The sequence below is a fragment of the Caenorhabditis remanei genome, chromosome II (genome assembly GCF_010183535.1).
Source record: "Caenorhabditis remanei strain PX506 chromosome II, whole genome shotgun sequence".
NCBI classification, from domain to species: domain Eukaryota; kingdom Metazoa; phylum Nematoda; class Chromadorea; order Rhabditida; family Rhabditidae; genus Caenorhabditis; species Caenorhabditis remanei.
This window is the reverse complement of record NC_071329.1, coordinates 8,284,629-8,301,775: the sequence shown is the minus strand read 5'-3', so window position 1 is coordinate 8,301,775 and position 17,147 is coordinate 8,284,629. Positions and strand designations below refer to the sequence as shown.

At 37.7% G+C, this 17,147-nt stretch overlaps 6 protein-coding genes across 6 annotated transcripts; 5 read left to right on the top strand and 1 right to left on the bottom strand.

Moving 5' to 3' along the window:
* Nucleotides 1-660: 660 nt before the first annotated feature.
* On the top strand, nt 661-5,554 carry GCK72_005303 (uncharacterized protein; the record flags this gene model as incomplete). The annotated part of the gene is made up of 7 exons (XM_053725127.1): nt 661-761; nt 1,731-2,243; nt 2,454-3,603; nt 3,653-4,895; nt 4,947-5,068; nt 5,117-5,343; nt 5,506-5,554. 7 exons carry the CDS (start codon nt 661-663, stop codon nt 5,552-5,554), a joined length of 3,405 nt encoding a protein of 1,134 aa, XP_053589321.1.
* A 788-nt stretch (nt 5,555-6,342) lies between these two features.
* On the top strand, nt 6,343-7,528 carry GCK72_005302 (uncharacterized protein; the record flags this gene model as incomplete). The annotated part of the gene is made up of 6 exons (XM_003117319.2): nt 6,343-6,401; nt 6,450-6,709; nt 6,762-7,018; nt 7,063-7,174; nt 7,222-7,298; nt 7,349-7,528. The coding sequence occupies 6 exons, from the start codon at nt 6,343-6,345 to the stop codon at nt 7,526-7,528; spliced, it is 945 nt and encodes a 314-aa protein (XP_003117367.2).
* A 176-nt stretch (nt 7,529-7,704) lies between these two features.
* On the bottom strand, nt 7,705-8,938 carry GCK72_005301 (uncharacterized protein; the record flags this gene model as incomplete). Its single annotated transcript, XM_053725126.1, has 4 exons — nt 7,705-7,950; nt 7,999-8,265; nt 8,352-8,570; nt 8,669-8,938. The coding sequence occupies 4 exons, from the start codon at nt 8,936-8,938 to the stop codon at nt 7,705-7,707; spliced, it is 1,002 nt and encodes a 333-aa protein (XP_053589320.1).
* A 1,238-nt stretch (nt 8,939-10,176) lies between these two features.
* On the top strand, nt 10,177-13,432 carry GCK72_005300 (uncharacterized protein; the record flags this gene model as incomplete). The annotated part of the gene is made up of 6 exons (XM_053725125.1): nt 10,177-10,233; nt 10,283-10,375; nt 10,424-10,876; nt 10,921-12,329; nt 12,380-12,806; nt 12,854-13,432. The coding sequence occupies 6 exons, from the start codon at nt 10,177-10,179 to the stop codon at nt 13,430-13,432; spliced, it is 3,018 nt and encodes a 1,005-aa protein (XP_053589319.1).
* A 546-nt stretch (nt 13,433-13,978) lies between these two features.
* GCK72_005299 (uncharacterized protein) lies at nt 13,979-14,763 on the top strand (the record flags this gene model as incomplete). Its single annotated transcript, XM_053725124.1, has 2 exons — nt 13,979-14,092; nt 14,416-14,763. The coding sequence occupies 2 exons, from the start codon at nt 13,979-13,981 to the stop codon at nt 14,761-14,763; spliced, it is 462 nt and encodes a 153-aa protein (XP_053589318.1).
* Nucleotides 14,764-15,289: 526 nt separating this feature from the next.
* GCK72_005298 (uncharacterized protein) lies at nt 15,290-16,816 on the top strand (the record flags this gene model as incomplete). Its single annotated transcript, XM_053725123.1, has 6 exons — nt 15,290-15,347; nt 15,395-15,612; nt 15,661-15,747; nt 15,798-16,463; nt 16,513-16,647; nt 16,697-16,816. 6 exons carry the CDS (start codon nt 15,290-15,292, stop codon nt 16,814-16,816), a joined length of 1,284 nt encoding a protein of 427 aa, XP_053589317.1.
* Nucleotides 16,817-17,147: the final 331 nt, after the last annotated feature.

The following is a 17,147-nucleotide window of genomic DNA, read 5'->3' as shown; positions in this document are numbered from 1 at the left end:
CCTCTTTTCTCATTTCTCCGATTGTTTCACTCCCGTCTATCCCGCGTCTCCGATTGTATTATGCCAACGAACGTTTTAATTTTCACCCCGTGACCAGTTCACATATAGCACCTAGATTTTGTGTAAAAATGAATTCCCGTGGCAAAAGAGTTTTTCAAGTCGATCTGATACAGTTTTCGAGACTTCCACCTCGGGGAGTGTAAAACCGAAATTTCACATCATTTTTATTCAATGCATCCACTGAAACAGGTTCTAGAACAATCACGCGTTCGTCTCAATATCACATTTTGTAATATTACAAACAAAAATTTCTTGAAAATTATGGTCGTTACCTTGATTGATACTACAGTCAAAACTGTAACCGGAATTTTTGTTATAAGTTGGAAGTTTCAGAATTCTTTTTCCAAATCTCTTGTCACAAAGATTTTTGAAACGTAATTCTCATAACTTTTAGATGCTAACAGACAGGATTACTGTAGGATTTAGAAAATTACCGTTCTCGATTTTTTTGGTAGAAAAACTCTCAGCTGATCAGTTTAGTTTTCTAATTGCTAGTCATTTAAGAAAACTGAAAAATATAAATTCCTTATAAATCCCATAAAATGTTCTTATCACAACCGAAAAAGCTAAATTCCAAAATAAATTATATATTTTTTCAGAATGCGTAAAAACGATGAAGGTGGTGGAAGTGGTCGTTTGTCAAGTTCATGTTCATCTATTCGTAGTTCAAATTATTCAGTTCCTCGATCCTATACACCAAGGTGAGAACTCGGTTACCATGCCGACGGGCCAATGGGATTCGTAGCAAATTCCCCCATCGGATTAGCAAACGAAAAGAGGGAGAAAAGTCGAAGAAGACGAAGAAAAATAAGAGGAAAAGGGGAGAGTGAGAGAAAAGAGTGTGACTTGTGAAGTCGACCAGAAAATGAACATTTTCAAAAATTCCATGGATTTCTATTTCTGTTTTGATTCTATATTATCGATCTTCTGATCCCTCGTCTTCTTCAGTTCATAACTAGTTATTTCGTAAATTCATACTTATCACTGTCCAACAAAAACTTGTGATAAGAAAACGAGAAACCAACATTTTTCTTTTCTCTGTGTAAATGTTCATTGTGCAAACAAGTGATAGAGACGCAGGCAGTTAGAAGAAAACATTCTGAAGGCATTGCCATTGATTGAAGAAGAGTCTCTAATGCAAATAAACAAATTTTATTTAGTTTATTGATATGCTAACTGACTTTTTCATGAAAAATAGGTTGAAAGGTTTCATCTAAATGGTCAAATAATCTTCGATCATTGTCCTTCATGCTATCAATCTCAAACGCTTTTTATACGTCATGTGAAGTGAAAACTTGGGAGAGAACAAATAAATGGAAAATAGAGACGTTAAAAAGGTTTTATTCTTTTATTATGAACTTATGAAACGATTTTTGACTGTATATATAAATCATTTCTATTGAGAACTCACGATTGGTGACGTTTTCTGTAAGTTTTTCGATATTTCCAGAAACGTTTTGAGATGTAATAAGATTCAGATTGGAATCAGATTTGTTTTTGAAAATTAGTAATTATCTTGTAACCACTAAGTTGATAAATGTATTGTCACAGTGTAGACTCTCATTATTCAAAATAAAATCAGATTGATTTCAAGTAATTCTGAAAAACCATGACTCTCATCTTCCTAATTCTCCTCTAACTAATCTCAAATAAATAATTCGAAAATTCAGCTTCAACACATTCAAATACTCTCCTTCATCCTACACACCCAACATCTCTCGTAATCTGAATTCAACGTCATCTGGGTCGGCAGCCGACTCCCATTCATTGTCGGCGTCGGCCCCCCGTTCGCGTCTTTCGTTCACCACGCCCTCCTCAACTTCTACAAATTTATCGCGAACAACTTCTTCATCTCACAAGACTTTATACAGTAGTCCAGCAGCCGCTCGTGTCTCCGTCTCCACAAATGACAGTCTATCTCACTCAACGATGGCGCCACAGAATACATATCGTGGAATCTCCAAATATAGTACAATTGAACGATCGACAGTTGGAGAATCGAAAGCATATGCTTCATATTCATCGTCTGTGACGTCATCACTCTCGAATTCATACGATAGAAGACCATCTAGAAGTGATAGGATATCATCAACACTTCCAGACGTGAAAATAGAATCCGGACCCACGACAAGAACTCATATGGTACATCCAACATCTCAACATATCAGAAGTCGTTCCTCATAGTGAGTTTGTTTTCTGAAAATCTAGTTTTGAAAGTAGCAATTTCACAAACAAAATTGGCATCAAATGTTCCAGATGTAAGGAAAAAGTTTGCTTTGAGACTGAGTCACTTCCAATTTGTAGTCTGATTAGAACTCATTTCTTGATAAGAACTCATTCTGCCACATTTCGAAAACTTTTTTAGTTTTTCCCAAAGTTGTTTTCATTTTCAGTGGTCGAACGAATACAGTTGCAATGTTCGCTCAACAAGCCAGAGAACGAGCGGATCGAGAAGAGAAAGATCGAGATTATAAGGAATGGATGCAGAGAGAAAAAGATCGAGAATCTGAATTAGGGCTCGAATCTCTTCATGTAACCACTTCAACGCCTTCATCTGCTCAGACTGAATTCAGAAGATCTGTTGCTCCGAACACAACGTCAACATCTACATCTTCCTCATCTTCTACTCCCTATCGCACAACCCGATATTCATCAGTGACACGTGGATCCTCTTCTGTCACGTCTTCCGGACAGCCGCTGGAAGATGTAATGACAACTTCATACTCAAGTGTTGCTGCAACTCCTCCACCAGCATATTCTCAACTTTCTACATCTACATCTACACTTTTGAGGAATAGAAGAGAAAAATTAGAACGAGAAGAAGAGAGTAGACACTCATCAATGACACCTCAACCATCATCATTTGCATCTGTTGCTGCTGGTCCACCACCTCCACCCCCTCCTCCGCCTCCACCAACAAAAGGAGGATACTTGCCGAGGAGTGCTTCAGCTGCAGTCATCACATCATCTTCTGTATACAAACCAACTGCAAAAGTATCGCCATACGAAGAGGATCGGGAGAAAGTTTGTATCGTTGAGCAAGGGCACACTGGTCTCAGAAATATTGGAAACACATGTTTCATGAATGCGATTCTCCAGATGCTTGTCAATAACATCGAACTTCGCGAATTCTTCCTTCGGGATCATTATCAATCAGAGATTAACGAGTCGAATCCATTAGGATCGGAAGGTCGTTTGGCACGAGCATTTGCAGATTTCATGCATCAAATGTGGAGTGGACGACACAAAGCCATTGAACCCATTCAAATCAAGAATATCGTGGCCGAGAAGGCTTCACAATTCGCTAATTTCGCACAACACGATGCACACGAATTCCTCTCTTTCTTACTCGACGGATTGCACGAAGACGTGAATCGAGTGAAGAAGAAGCCGTTGACAGGAACAGTTGAATCACACGGAAGACACGATTTGGATGTTTCGAATGAAGCATGGAAGAACCATATTCTGAGAAATGACTCGATTTTTGTGGACTTATTCCATGGACAATTGAAGAGTCATGTGCAGTGTCCAAACTGTGATAGAGTGAGTATTTTCTTTTCTGTTGCTTAAAAACAACTAATTTCCTCTCCAGGTATCCATCACATTCGATCCATTCGTCTACCTTCCTGTCCCGTTCCCAAAACGAAAGAAGTCAACTTCTCTCATTTTCTGGCCATTGGAGAATCAGGCCAAGCCATACAAACTGACTGTCAGCTACTCCACCGAAGGAACTGTTGCTGATTTCCTGTCAGCTGTCAGTGAAGTCGTCCGAGTGCCTTCACGAAATCTGCGAGCATGTGAAGCTCTGTGTCATCGATTCGATAGAATCTACACGTCTGATATGAAGGTGTCAGACATCATCTCACCAGATTATCTTTTCGTTTTCCAAACGCACGATGAATCAGAATGCAACGAGGAAGTTGTCGTTCTACATGTAGTGCAAAGAGAGCTTTATCGATCATCACTGAAGTATATCTGCCATGAATGTGGAAATTCAAAAGTGAAACTGAAGGCATGTGAAGAGTGTTATGATGCTGTGTACTGTTCGAAAGAGTGTCAAGTTGCCAACTGGTCAACTGGAGGTCATCGAGAAGTTTGCTCAAAGAGAATGTCAAGTGATCTAGTGGGTCATCCATTGATAGTATCCCTGCCACGTTCACAATTGACTTATCAACACTTGTATCGAGTACTTGAAGCAAAGAGTCGTCATACTGTAACTCTATTCCAACAACCACAATATGAAGGAGAAGGACCAGAAGGTGAATCACTGCAGGCTCCATCGTCAAAGAAGAGAAATGGAGTCGGAGCACCTCCAACATTCCTTCAGCCACCTGGGGAGTCGTCATCTGCTTCAAGTGTCTCCTCAACTCCACGTAGAAGAAGTGTAGCTGCAGAGCCACGTTCCAGGAATCAAAAAATGTTTGAGATTCGGAAGTTGGCCACTCAAAATGATTCGTTCGGAGCTCACAGTATTGGAGATGATGAAGCATGTCACGGACTGGAAACTGGTGGATACATATCGATCAATTGGATCAATCAGAGGAATGGAAAACCATACATCACCATTGACAATCGACCAGAAATTGATGTGGATGTGGAGAAGACTCGTCAGATGAATTCGAGAGCTTCAAGCAGTTTCGAGAGAAGTAACAACTCGGAATCTAGTCCTCATCTCACACAAATGCTTGGATTATTCTCGGAGACGGAGAGATTGAAGCCAGAAGAAAGTTGGTATTGTTCGACATGCAAAGAGCACGTGGAGGCAACGAAACGATTGCAGTTGTACAGATTACCGCCGGTATTGATCATTCAATTGAAAAGATTTGTGTATACAGGTTAATATATTTCGAAGAGGTTTTTATGAATGAAACAACCTACTATTTCAGCATTCACCCATCAAGCATCGATGCACCGTCGAAGTAAAGATGAGAGGACAGTTGAGTATCCATTGGAAAGTCTTGATATGTCTCCATTCCTTTCTGATACTTCTCCAAATCATAATTCAACAGTGAGTTCTACCAGAAATTAACTGTTTTCACATGATTGTTATCTTCAGATCTATGACCTCACTGGAGTGGTCTGTCACAATGGAAGCAGCTACTTCGGTCACTACGTCAGTTTGGGCCGTCTTCCCGATTTCGATTCATCAAAGACAAAAATCGAATGGAGGAAATTCGATGATTCAATGGTACAAAGACAACCATCGGGACATCTTCAAACCGATGATGCATATCTTCTTTTCTATAAAATGAGAGATCCAATGGTGACAAGAGGCATTTTTAAGTGAGTTCAATTTGCAAAACTGATCAGTCAAAAAGTTCAAGTTTTGAAATAGTCACTATCAAATAAACTCCAAGTATGGTAGTTATTTTGATCAGACCGAAATGTTACATTTGTAAAAACTGATCAATTAACTCATACAATTCTAATCAATGCTATTTTCAGACGTCACTATTCGTGCGATCCCGGTAGTCAAGCAGAAGTCAAGATTTAGTCATTTTCTAGAATATTCCATTTGATTGTTCACCATGTTTTTGCCACGTGTCTTTTGATTCTTTCAACCTCCCAAAATCTTAAAAATATGTTTTGTTTTCTGCCGTTTGATTACTCTGGTTTTAGAATTCTACAGTTCCATTTCCCCCACCCATAATTGTTCTTTTTGTTTTAATTATTTTCCCATTTATTCGATTTTCATTGTTTGAGTTCCGGATACCGGTTTTTTCTCTTCTTGTAACTGGATAATTAATTTTCACTGAAAAAAAGGAATAAATTTCTGAAAATATACTAAAGGATGTTACATTGAACGCATTGAGAAAGAGAAAAGATTGAGAAGACAGATAAGCCGATAGATAACAGAAAATAAGAGAAAATTGATAAGATATCAACTCTGAGAATACATTGAATAGTCACGTGAAATGTCATTTTACTGGCTGCCACGATTGGAGATGGCAGGTCTAAAATAGAATGTTATTTCATGACTCCTCGGTATTTCTTTTTCAGCCTTTTTCATATTTTGCAGATTAAAGTGAATTTCCAAAGAGACAAGTATCTAAATACTGTCTTTTTAGGTTTTCTATTTTTTTCAGCACTGTCTATATAACTGTGAAAAACAGAAGAGTAGTATACATACAAACAAAACCGATAAACCTATTTGCAAACACGCAGTTTCTGTCTTCACAGTTTTTTCACTGTTTGATTCTCTTCAATTTTTGATCTACCTGTTCTTTTTCGTTTCGTTTTCACACGTGTTTTCTCTGCTTTTCAGTACGCGACCAATACAAAATGTCTTCTGAGAAACAACGAATCGTCGTTTTTGGAAGTATTGTTCAAGATCTTGTCAGGTTGGTTCTTTTTTTCTAGAAATATAACTCATTTCTCAATATTTTCAGCTACACCGATCGTTTCCCCCGTCCGGGAGAGTCTGTTCGTGGGAATGTTTTCAAATCAGGGTCCGGTGGAAAAGGAGCAAATCAAGCAGTAGCTGCCGCCCGTCTTGGAGCAAATGTGGCATTGATTGGAATGGTTGGAGAAGATATGTTTGGAGACACGAATATTAAGGACTTGACTCAAAATGGAGTTGATACGAGTTGTGTTGGAAAGACCAATAAGACACATACAGCTACTGCGACTATTACTGTCAATAAAGAAGGTTTTTTATTACTAAAAATTAAATATTATTTTATCATGAAATAATATTTCAGCTGAAAATAGTATTGTCGTAACATTGGGAGCAAACTTGGAATTGTCACCAGAAGTTGCTGATGCTAATTCGTCAACAATTTCCAATTCGAAAATGGTTATGTGTCAGGGAGAAATTGACGAAAAAGGAAATAGACGAGCATTTGAAATTGCTAGGAAACATGGAGTTACGACTTTTTTGAATCCAGCACCGGGAGATGCTAAAATGGATAAGACGATTCTGGAACTAGTCGATGTGATTTGCACAAACGAAAATGAGGTAAATCAACAACGATAGGAATGGAGAGATTTTAGGTTTTTCAGGCTGAATTCATCACCGGAATTCCTCAAAACAATGTAGATGATGCGAAGAAAGCAGCCCGTGCAATGGTTGAAATGGGTCCACAACATGCTATAATTACGCTGGGAGCTAAAGGTATCACTCTGATTTCTTTACTATCAAGATTTCGAAAAATCATTCAGGAGTTCTTCTTGCATCCAAAGGAAAGGATGATATTGAGCATATTTCGGTGGATAAAGTAGAAGCTATTGATACAACGGTATGCACTTGATCTCTCTAATTACAAATGCTAAACCTTCAAATTTTCAGGGAGCTGGAGATTGTTTCTGTGGGACACTGGCTGCTCACTTGGTTGCTGGTCATTCAATGACTTCCTCTATTCGCTCAGCTGCAAATATCGCTGCTCTTTCGGTCACTCGTCATGGAACTCAATCAAGCTACTGGAAGCTTGACGAAATTCGTGAAAAATATCCAAAGTTTTTGCCATGAATTGATGAAATATAAGTTGTATTATCTAGAATAGAATGAAATTTCAAATTTAATGTCTGTTAACGGTAGACAATTTAAGCATCAGGATACACATACAGCCCAGAAATGGAAATTGAATACAATAATTGAGCAGCACCTCTTTATTATATTTACCGGACGATAGTATTTCACTACAATTATTTCTTCAAAAAGAACAATTGCTTCTTATCGAATTTGTTTTGAGCCTCTGAAAGAGCATCCTTATAATCTTCGAGTGATCTCTTCACCATCGCAGTTGGTTGAATTTCTCCACTTTTCATCCATCCGGCAAGATCAGAATACACTTTTTGACGGGCACGATCATCTTTCTGTTCACGAATCCACGTCATCAACCAGAAACCACGAAGTGAGATGTTTTTGAAAATGAGAGGAGCTGTGGGAGCCTGAAAAAGGGGTGAATTGAGAGAATGGTATGTTCACTTCAATTTCACTTGTGTTGGCTGTCGGCTCATTCCTCCATAAGTGACCATACACCCTTCCTGATCCAATGCATTTGCCAAATACAGTGAACTCTTTCCTCCGACTCCATTCAATGCCAACTTGACGCGTGGTAACTTCATTTTCTTCTTTTTATCATACAAATCGTCTTCAGTAACGACTTCATTTGCACCCAAATCCTTCATCTCTTTCACCAGCTCTCCCAGATTCTCGCGATTTCGAATGATGTTGAAAGTTTTGAATCCGAGAATTCGGGCAACCTGGAAATCTAATTGAATATGTATTTTTCTGAATTCCAAACCTGAATAATCTGTTTTCCAATTGCTGAATTGCCACAATTCTGAACAATCCAATCTCCTTTCTTCAGTTTCGCAAAATCAGTCAACATGACATAAGCGGATGGAGGATTGACTTTCAGAAAAGCAGAATGTTCAATTGGAAGATCATTATCGACATGGATGATATCTTTTTGATTGAAGATTCCATAATCAGCCCAGTTTTCAGCGACTTCGTAGGAACTGATCACTTGATCTCCTGGCTTCACAGATTTCACAGCGGAACCTATCTGAAAAACCTTGATGTTTTCGGGACATGTACAATCTGGTTGTTGTGATTGTAATTTGTAATTTAAAGTCGGTGGTACACGGCTTCCTTTTCTCAAACCTTCAAAACTCTGGCAGCTCCTTCCAACCCAGCAATAGCTGGCATCTTCGGTCTGACTCCATACATTCCTTGGATCTGATTGATATCTGCTGGATTGATTGGACTGGCATGCCATTCCAAAAGAACTTGTTCTGGCTCCAACGTATCAGGCAGTTCCACTGTCTTCATCTGAATCACTTTCTGTGGAGCTCCATACTTTTCGTAGACTAATTGACGAGTAGTGATTGATCTCGAGACGAGCGAACGAATCGAAGAATTTATTTTGAGCATCTCGAACGACGACTAAAAACTCGAAGTGACAATGAGTAAAATTCTGCATTTCTGGAAGGGGATGATGTAGATACAGAGCACGTTGAAAATAAACATTAAATTCTATTTAATATGGATTCGGTCGATTCTGAAACCAATTTTAGAGCTCGACCGAAAAGAAACTGACTTTTGTATTTCTGTTTTTCAAATACAGTCTTCATTTCTTTTATTTTTGTTTCACACGGTTTTTACTGGTAGGTATTAATTGTACCGGTCCGCCCATCCGTTCGTTTGCCAAAGGGTGTCAACAGTGAGTGGACCACCGAGAGGAAGATGTTCCCGAGTGTCTTGTTTGCTATTGTCCCTGTTACCCTCCTTCTTTTCCATTATGTTTAGAGACCTCCACAGAATAGAAATTAGTTAAAAAAATCTATCTGAAAATGGGGAATCTGACGTTTATTGGATGACTAATACCGTAGTCAATGACAACTTGCAGCCCTAATTTTTCAGATTTCTCAAGATTCTCTCGGCGTTATTACACTTGTTTTCCCAATAATCACAAGAAGGTACTTGCCAAAAAGTGCGCGGTGACCTTGCGGAAAGCCATGCGGCATCATTTCTTGACTCCGCCCACATCAATCAATGCACTTTTAACCCTACATACGTCACTTACAGCTTCTCATTTTTTGGCAAAGTTATTTTTTAAGCCTAAAAATTTTTTTTCTCGTCAAACCCATTTTTTCGGGTTTTTTAAAATTTCGACAAAAAATTAATATTTTTCTGAAAAATTCAGAAATTCCATTAAATTTGGATAAAAGCTGAAGTAAAATCTCTTTGTTGACAATATCGATTTGTTCAACCTCGTGACATTCGTTTATTTCATCATAAGCGCCCAGATGCACCATTTCTATCTTCATCTACCGTAAGACGGTCTAGGTAAATCCTGAATCACTAATCTGAGTTGAAAACAATATGACTGAAATTAACTTACAATTTTTCCAACTTATCATTTCCAAGATTCAAGTATCAAACCTATTCCAGAATTTCCATAATTCACTGTGTATTTCCCTCTCTGACTCGTTCTCTCCTGCAGCATTCCAATGCCTATTCTCAATGAGAATATCAAAACAATTTGGAACTATTCTCCTTCAGAAAGATTTGCCTATATTCTCAGACTCTGTACATGTTCTTTTTGCTGAAAACTCACTCTTCCAAGTATTGAAATTAGCATTTTTAAGATTCTAATGGTTGACAAAAACATGGTTTTGGATAGAAATCAATTCTTCGAACGAGCTGGTCTCGTTTATGAAAATTGGGTTTGTACTTTTAGGTTTCCAGTATTTTTTCTAATTTTTCCATTAACAGGAAGACGGAAAATATGGTCTGAACAACATCAAATCATTGCTGATTGTGAATGGAGGCAGTATTAATCCTTATTCGAAAACTGCAGCATTCCAAGTAATTAGAAAATAATGAAACGCAATAACCTATCATATCTTTATTTAGTATTGGCTCTTCGGACAAGAGCTGATCGGCTCAATCGTTCTATTTCTGAAAGATCAAATCTTTATTTTGGTCAAAGATCGAAAGGTTTCATTTTTCAAATCTATCGTCAGCAATGAATTCAATGGCAAAGTACCTCCAGTCAATATAATTTCAAGAAACAAATCTGATAATGATGCTGGAAATTTTCAAAAATTAGTTGATTTGATAAGAGCTGCTGGTGGAAAAATTGGAACTGTAATGAAAGAAAAGACTCAATCTGATTTTTGGAACTCTTGGAACAGAGTCATCGAACAGGATGGAATGGAGAAGACTGACATTTCAATGGGTCTCACTAACTTGCTCTCCGTTAAAGATGAGAAAGAAATTGAATTGATTCGAAAGTCATCTGAAGTTACTTGTAAAGTCTGGTCATTGGCAAAGCAAAGATTTGTGAAGATTATTGACGAAACAAATGTGAGACACACATTTAGTTTAAATATACTTTCTAATTATTCCAGCGCGTCCGTCACTCAGAATTATCGAAAGAAATCTCAAAGTACATCAAACATTCAGAAAGCGAGAAAAGTATTTCAAAATATGAAATTGATTCATGCTACGATCCAATCGTTATGTCTGGTGGAAACAACTCATTCAAATGGAGCCACGAGAGTTCGAAAGACCATCTTCTTACCCAAACCGGTACAATTATCACTTCTTTTGGAGCTCGTTTCTCCAATTATTGCACCAACTTGACTCGTACAATGCTCATTTTTCCAACCTCTGAGTTGACAAATGCTTATGAATCCATTCTATCAACTCATGAAGCAGTGATTTCTGCATTGAAACCAGGCGTCAAACTCAATGAAGTTTATGAAATAGGATTTGATACTTTGAAGAAGAAGAATCCAGAATTAGCTGAGCATCTGTACAAAAAAGAATTGGGATTTTCAACTGGAATTGAATTCAGAGAAAGCCAGCTAACAATCAGTGCCAAGTGTAATGAAGTGGTGAAAGCTGGAATGGCTTTTGTAGTTTATATTGGAGTGGATAACATTCTAAATACGAAAAATGGAAACGAAGAAGCACCAGCGGCAATCGCAATTTCTGATACGATTTTGGTGAAGAACGACGGGAAGAATGAGATTTTGACTGGAAATGCAAAGTCTCGTCTGAAATCCAATGTCATCAGTATGATTGAAACAAAGGAAACTGTCCAAGTTCAGAAGAAACAACTTGGAAGAGGACAAAGAAATGTGATGATAAATGATAAGACAAGAAATAAGATAACAAATGAGGAGATGAGAAGAGAAAAACAAAAAGAGTTGTACGAGAAACTGACGGAAGATGCCAAAGCTCGGATGATTGGAAAGGAGAGTGGAAAAGAGAAAGAAGAGAACGTGAACAATGAGAATAACTCACTTGTTGCCTACAAGTCTGAAAACAGATTCCCACAAGATTCTGATATTCAGAAGATGTTGATTCACGTCGATCGAAAGAACAACTCAGTCATCCTTCCAATATCTGGAATTCCAGTTCCATATCATATTTCAATGATAAAGAGCTCTATGATATCAACTGAAGAAAACTTCACATATCTCCGTATTAATTTTGTCACATCGGGTGGAACAATCGGAAAGAAAAACGAAAAAGAACAGCTTATCTCTGCTGATTTTATCAAGGAACTCACGTTTCGGGAGGACAAGAATCATCATAATTTGGTCAACGCTGATCGTCAAATCAAAGAAATTCAGAAGAGATTGAAACAAGAGAAAGAAGAAAAACAAGAGACAGAGGGACTTGTGAAGCAAGAGAAATTGATTTTGAGTGTGAATAGAGTGAATCCAAAACTCAAAGAATTACATGTTCGTCCGACGATTATTCCGAAGAAGCTCACAGGGTCGTTGGAAGCTCATACCAATGGTTTTAGGTGAGTTACCAGTTCGATTTGAACAGAGAATCACAATCATTTCATTTCAGATACACCTCCATTCGAAATGACCGTATTGATATTCTCTACAATAACATCAAACACGCATTCTTCCAACCTTGTGACAATGAAATGATCATTCTTCTCCATTTCCAACTCAAAAATGCCGTTTTGTGGGGGAAGAAGGCGTACACGGATGTTCAATTCTATTCTGAAATCGCAGAAGTTTCTATGGATCTTGGAAGTTATAAAATGATGCAAGAACGTGATGAAATGAGAAGAGAGCAGATGGATCGAGATATGAGGAGACGCCTGAACTCAGCATACAGCAGTTTCTGTGAAAAGATTTCTCGATTGACAAACGGAAATATTGAATTCGATTCTCCGTTTTCCGAATTAGGATTTCTTGGAGTCCCGCATCTCTCTACTGTTACTTTGAAACCAACAACTTCATGTTTGGTGAATCTAACTGAATGGGTAGGTGTCTAGTTATCAACTTTAATTACTTAATTCTGAATTCTCAGCCTCACTTCATCGTCACTCTATCAGAAGTCGAACTTGTTCACTTCGAACGTGTTGGTCTGCAACTCAAAAACTTTGACATGGTATTCATATTCAAAGATTACTCGATCAAACCCAAAAAGGTCACTGATATTCCGATAAGTAGCCTCGAGAAGATAAAAGAATGGCTTCACACGTGTGATATATGGTACAGTGAAGGAAAGGAGCCATTGAAATGGGCATACATTATGAAAACTGCTCTAGAAGATCCTGTTGGATTCTTTGAAATTGGAGGATGGAGTACAATTGGAACAGATTCAAGTGGATGTGACATTATGGATTCAGATGATTCAGATGCTTATGAGACAGAGGATGAGGGCAGGAATCCCGATGAATCGTCTAGTGATAGTGAGAGTGAAGGTGATGATGAAGAAGAGGAAGTAGAAGAAGAAGAAGAAGGAGAAGAAGAAGGAGAGACAGACGGTGAAGAATCTATGGATTCAGATGAAGACTCGGATATGGAAGAAGATGATGAAGAGATGGTTGACCGTAAAAGACCAAGTTCGAGCGATACCGGACCCTCGTCAAAACGTAGAAAGTGAAGTAGAGAAGATTAGTTCTAAAAAAATTTCATTATGAGTAATCTACTTTTTTGCAGAGTTAAATTATAATATTTTCATACTGAAACTGTTTCGAATTGTGAATTATGTAGTGATATATAGTTGTTTAATCTGTATGAAATAACCAAATATTGCATGTTCTAATCAGTCTGTTTCTTTTTTTTATCTGTCACCTAATCTGCCAATTTACATATAATGATAATTGAAATCAATAAAAACATATTTCATATTAAATCTTTAATTTTTATTTGGTTCCAATGTGATACTTACTGAAACTGGAGACAATAGCCGCCTTTTTCCTGTTTTTCTTCTCTTTTCGTGCCGAAAATGGGTTTTCTCCGAAACTGGAAGGAGTTTTTGAAGTTGTTGAAGAAGAACAAAGTTCTCTACAAAGTTCTGCTTCTCTAGAAATCATCAGGACGGTTTCAGGTGAGAAAAAGTTTCCAAATCTGAGTTTTGCCACTCTCATAAATTCAATTTTCCAACAAATGTACTTTTTTCAGATGTATTATTACTGGAAACCATTCAATGGATATTCTTAACAGTAACGTGAAGTACGCATTCATCCAGTCATGTGAGCAAGAGATTAATATTCTTCTGAATTTCCGTCTCAAATCATCTTTTGTCCTCAACGAGCATGGGGTCTCAGACTTTCAATTCTTCACAAAAAAATGAACAACTCTCCTGTCTTGGAACGATTCAAAGTGAAAACATTAACAACTTGAACGAAGCTATAAATCCCTTCTGTGAAAATATTTCTCATCTTTCGAACAATGAGATAACGTTTTCCAAGCCTTCCGCAGAATACTTGGTCAGGAGCCCTTCCGGAGCTCATTCCATTAAACTGTACCCAACAGAGTCCTGCCTTGTTCATCTAACATCTGAGGTGAGATCAGGATTTCCGAATTGATGAAAAGAGAGTCTCGTCTCAAGTTCCTGATGATCTAATCTTCACAACTTTTCAGCCTGTTCTCATAGTCCCATTAGCAGAAGTTGAGTTCATTCGATTTGAACAAAGTCTAGAAGGACGCCGTTACAAGTACTTCGATATGGTTGCAGTTTACAAGGACTACCGTATCGAGCCAACTTCGATCTATGCAATGTCAGATACTTATATGGAGAAGACAAAGTTTTGGTTTGAATCTCGTGACATTTGTTATAGCGAAGGAGATCTGCAAATTAATTGGCCTCTTGTTCTGAAAACCGTTATGCAAGATGCAGAGGGGTTTTTCAACGACGATGGATGGCTTAAATTTTTTGAAACTCTGAATCCAGACTCAAGTGATAAAAACATTGGTGAAAGTGATCATTGAAATCCTGTAGAATTACACTGAGCGTTTGAAGATTAGCTATCAGTTATCTCATTGCCTCCCGTATTCTGTTCTTCACATTGTTTCATTATTCAACGTAGAAATAAGCATTTTTATCACTAGCCTCTTTATAGACCTTCACGAAAATAACTTGTACAATTTAATACATTTGTTTACAAATCAATTCTATTCACGAATGCAAAAAAATGTTTTGTTCAGCATTTATTACTTTCCAAAAACAATTCGAGATCTCAATTTAATATTTATTTATACTCGTCTGTCAATCTTACAGCTTATGATAATCGGTTTTAATGAATAATATATTCTGGAAAGTCTTTGAACTCTAAACATCAATAGAACAAATCACGTAACTACTAGCCCTGGCTCTTGGATTTCTTGTCTGAAAATGAGAAATTGATATTCCACGTTACGTGAAATACTCCACATCATGACATCCACGTATACCATTTTTTGATTACAAAACACCGAAACACGCTATCCCTGTTTTAATTGCATTTCCCTCAAGGCTATGAGTTTGAAAATGGCGCTTGGAACCAATGGAAAAAGAAGCATTCGCAGTGATATCGGTAGGTTTTTCAAGCTTCGAAGTCATCTGAATCTCAATTGACTTCAGATAACGCTGCTGGAGACAATAATATCAATTTCGGTGTCAAAAAGAGCTACGAAGAGAGTTCTCTGAATCTACAAATGGCCGAGAGACAAACTGTTATCGGCAAAGAGAATCATCCAGGAGAAAACCGATATTTCGGAGGACTTGTTGGAAATAAGGAGATTTTTGTAATGACAATGATAGCTGTTGCATTGTATTTAATCGAGGGAGAACACGCGAAAGTGAGTAAAGCAATGAGTAATATGAAGATGAAAATGCATAAATTTCAGTTTGTTTGCACCGCCCTTACTTCTGTTCCACCCGCAATTTTCTCATATAAAGTATTGATGAATTCGAACAGTACGAAGGAAGGATATGTAAGCATCAAAAGTTTCATAGAAAACAGAAACAAGTTAAAGTTTTTTAGCATTCGATTCTCTTCTACTGGACAATTTACGGACTGCTCGCAGTTTTGGATCAATTCGTCGGGTCTCCACAAGGATATAATCTGATAAAAGGAGGTCTTCTTGGATCTGTATTCCTTCACTCATTCCGTTCGAATCCCCATGCATTCCCTATTCCATGGAATACTGTTGATCAAACAACCGGTGGAATGCTCACTTCGATTTTCACTAAATATGATTCTCAAGGGTTTATCCAAAAGACGGAATCATCTGCATTCGATCCGAGATCTCCGACAATAACACAGTTCTCTTCTGACGATGAGTCGGAATATATGCCCACTTTATTGGAGAATGAACTGATTGATGTGAGTACTGCATGCAGTTTCCAACCATCTCTTCCAATGCAATCAACTCAAACTCTTTCACCTGACTTTGTCTATAAAACTGCAGTTGCAAAGACTACTCCGATTGAAAATGAAGACGGTGAACCGTGCTCGACAATCAGAATTCATTATAAGAAACCATCTGAAAATCAATTCGAAACGATGTCAGCTATGACAATGACATGTGGAGGGGTAGCTGATATTGTCACTGTTCCATCCGATCGAATCAGTTTTAATTATCAAAATCAAGAGGTTTTGATTCAGATCACCAATGTTTCTCCTCTTCATATCATGTTTGCTCTCAAGGTATTTCTCATTTCTTTATTTTTTCTGATCATATATTACTAATTTTCAGACAAATGCCAATACTCATCTGATTGCTGCACCAACTACTGGAATTCTTTTGAGTGGCCAAAGTATGAAAATGAGAGTTGGAGTTACGAATAACTTCTTCAGAACTTGCACAGATCCTGGAGCATTTATTGATAAAGTACGCTCGCACTTGATGGCTATCTTAAAAATTTGAGATTTCGTTTCAGCTTGCCATCGACTATGCCTCAATTCCACAACACTATTCTTCGTCAATTTCCAAATTCTCTCCTGAATTCTTCCAGTCTCACAATCGCCGTCGTCATGCCATTCGTGTCTTCTATCAATGATCTCTTTCTCATTTTCCTTTTTTCCCTCTGTTTTTCACTATAATCCACTGTAATTTAATTATTCACTCTTCTCCATTCACCCAGTCTCTGTCTAGTTTTTGCTCTGTAACATAAAGTTTTTGATTTCTTTGTTTCATATTGATTAGTTAAAATAATACAGAGAATGCACTTGCCCCTATCCTCGGACTGAGATTGCGCATTCATTTTTTATGTTTGGAAATGTCGATTTCCAGAAAAAGCTGAAAGGGAGGTTACTATGAAGTAGAAAATAGATTTTAAACCTTTATCGGACGCATCGTGTTGGGGTGAAAAATTGTACATTTTTAAAAAG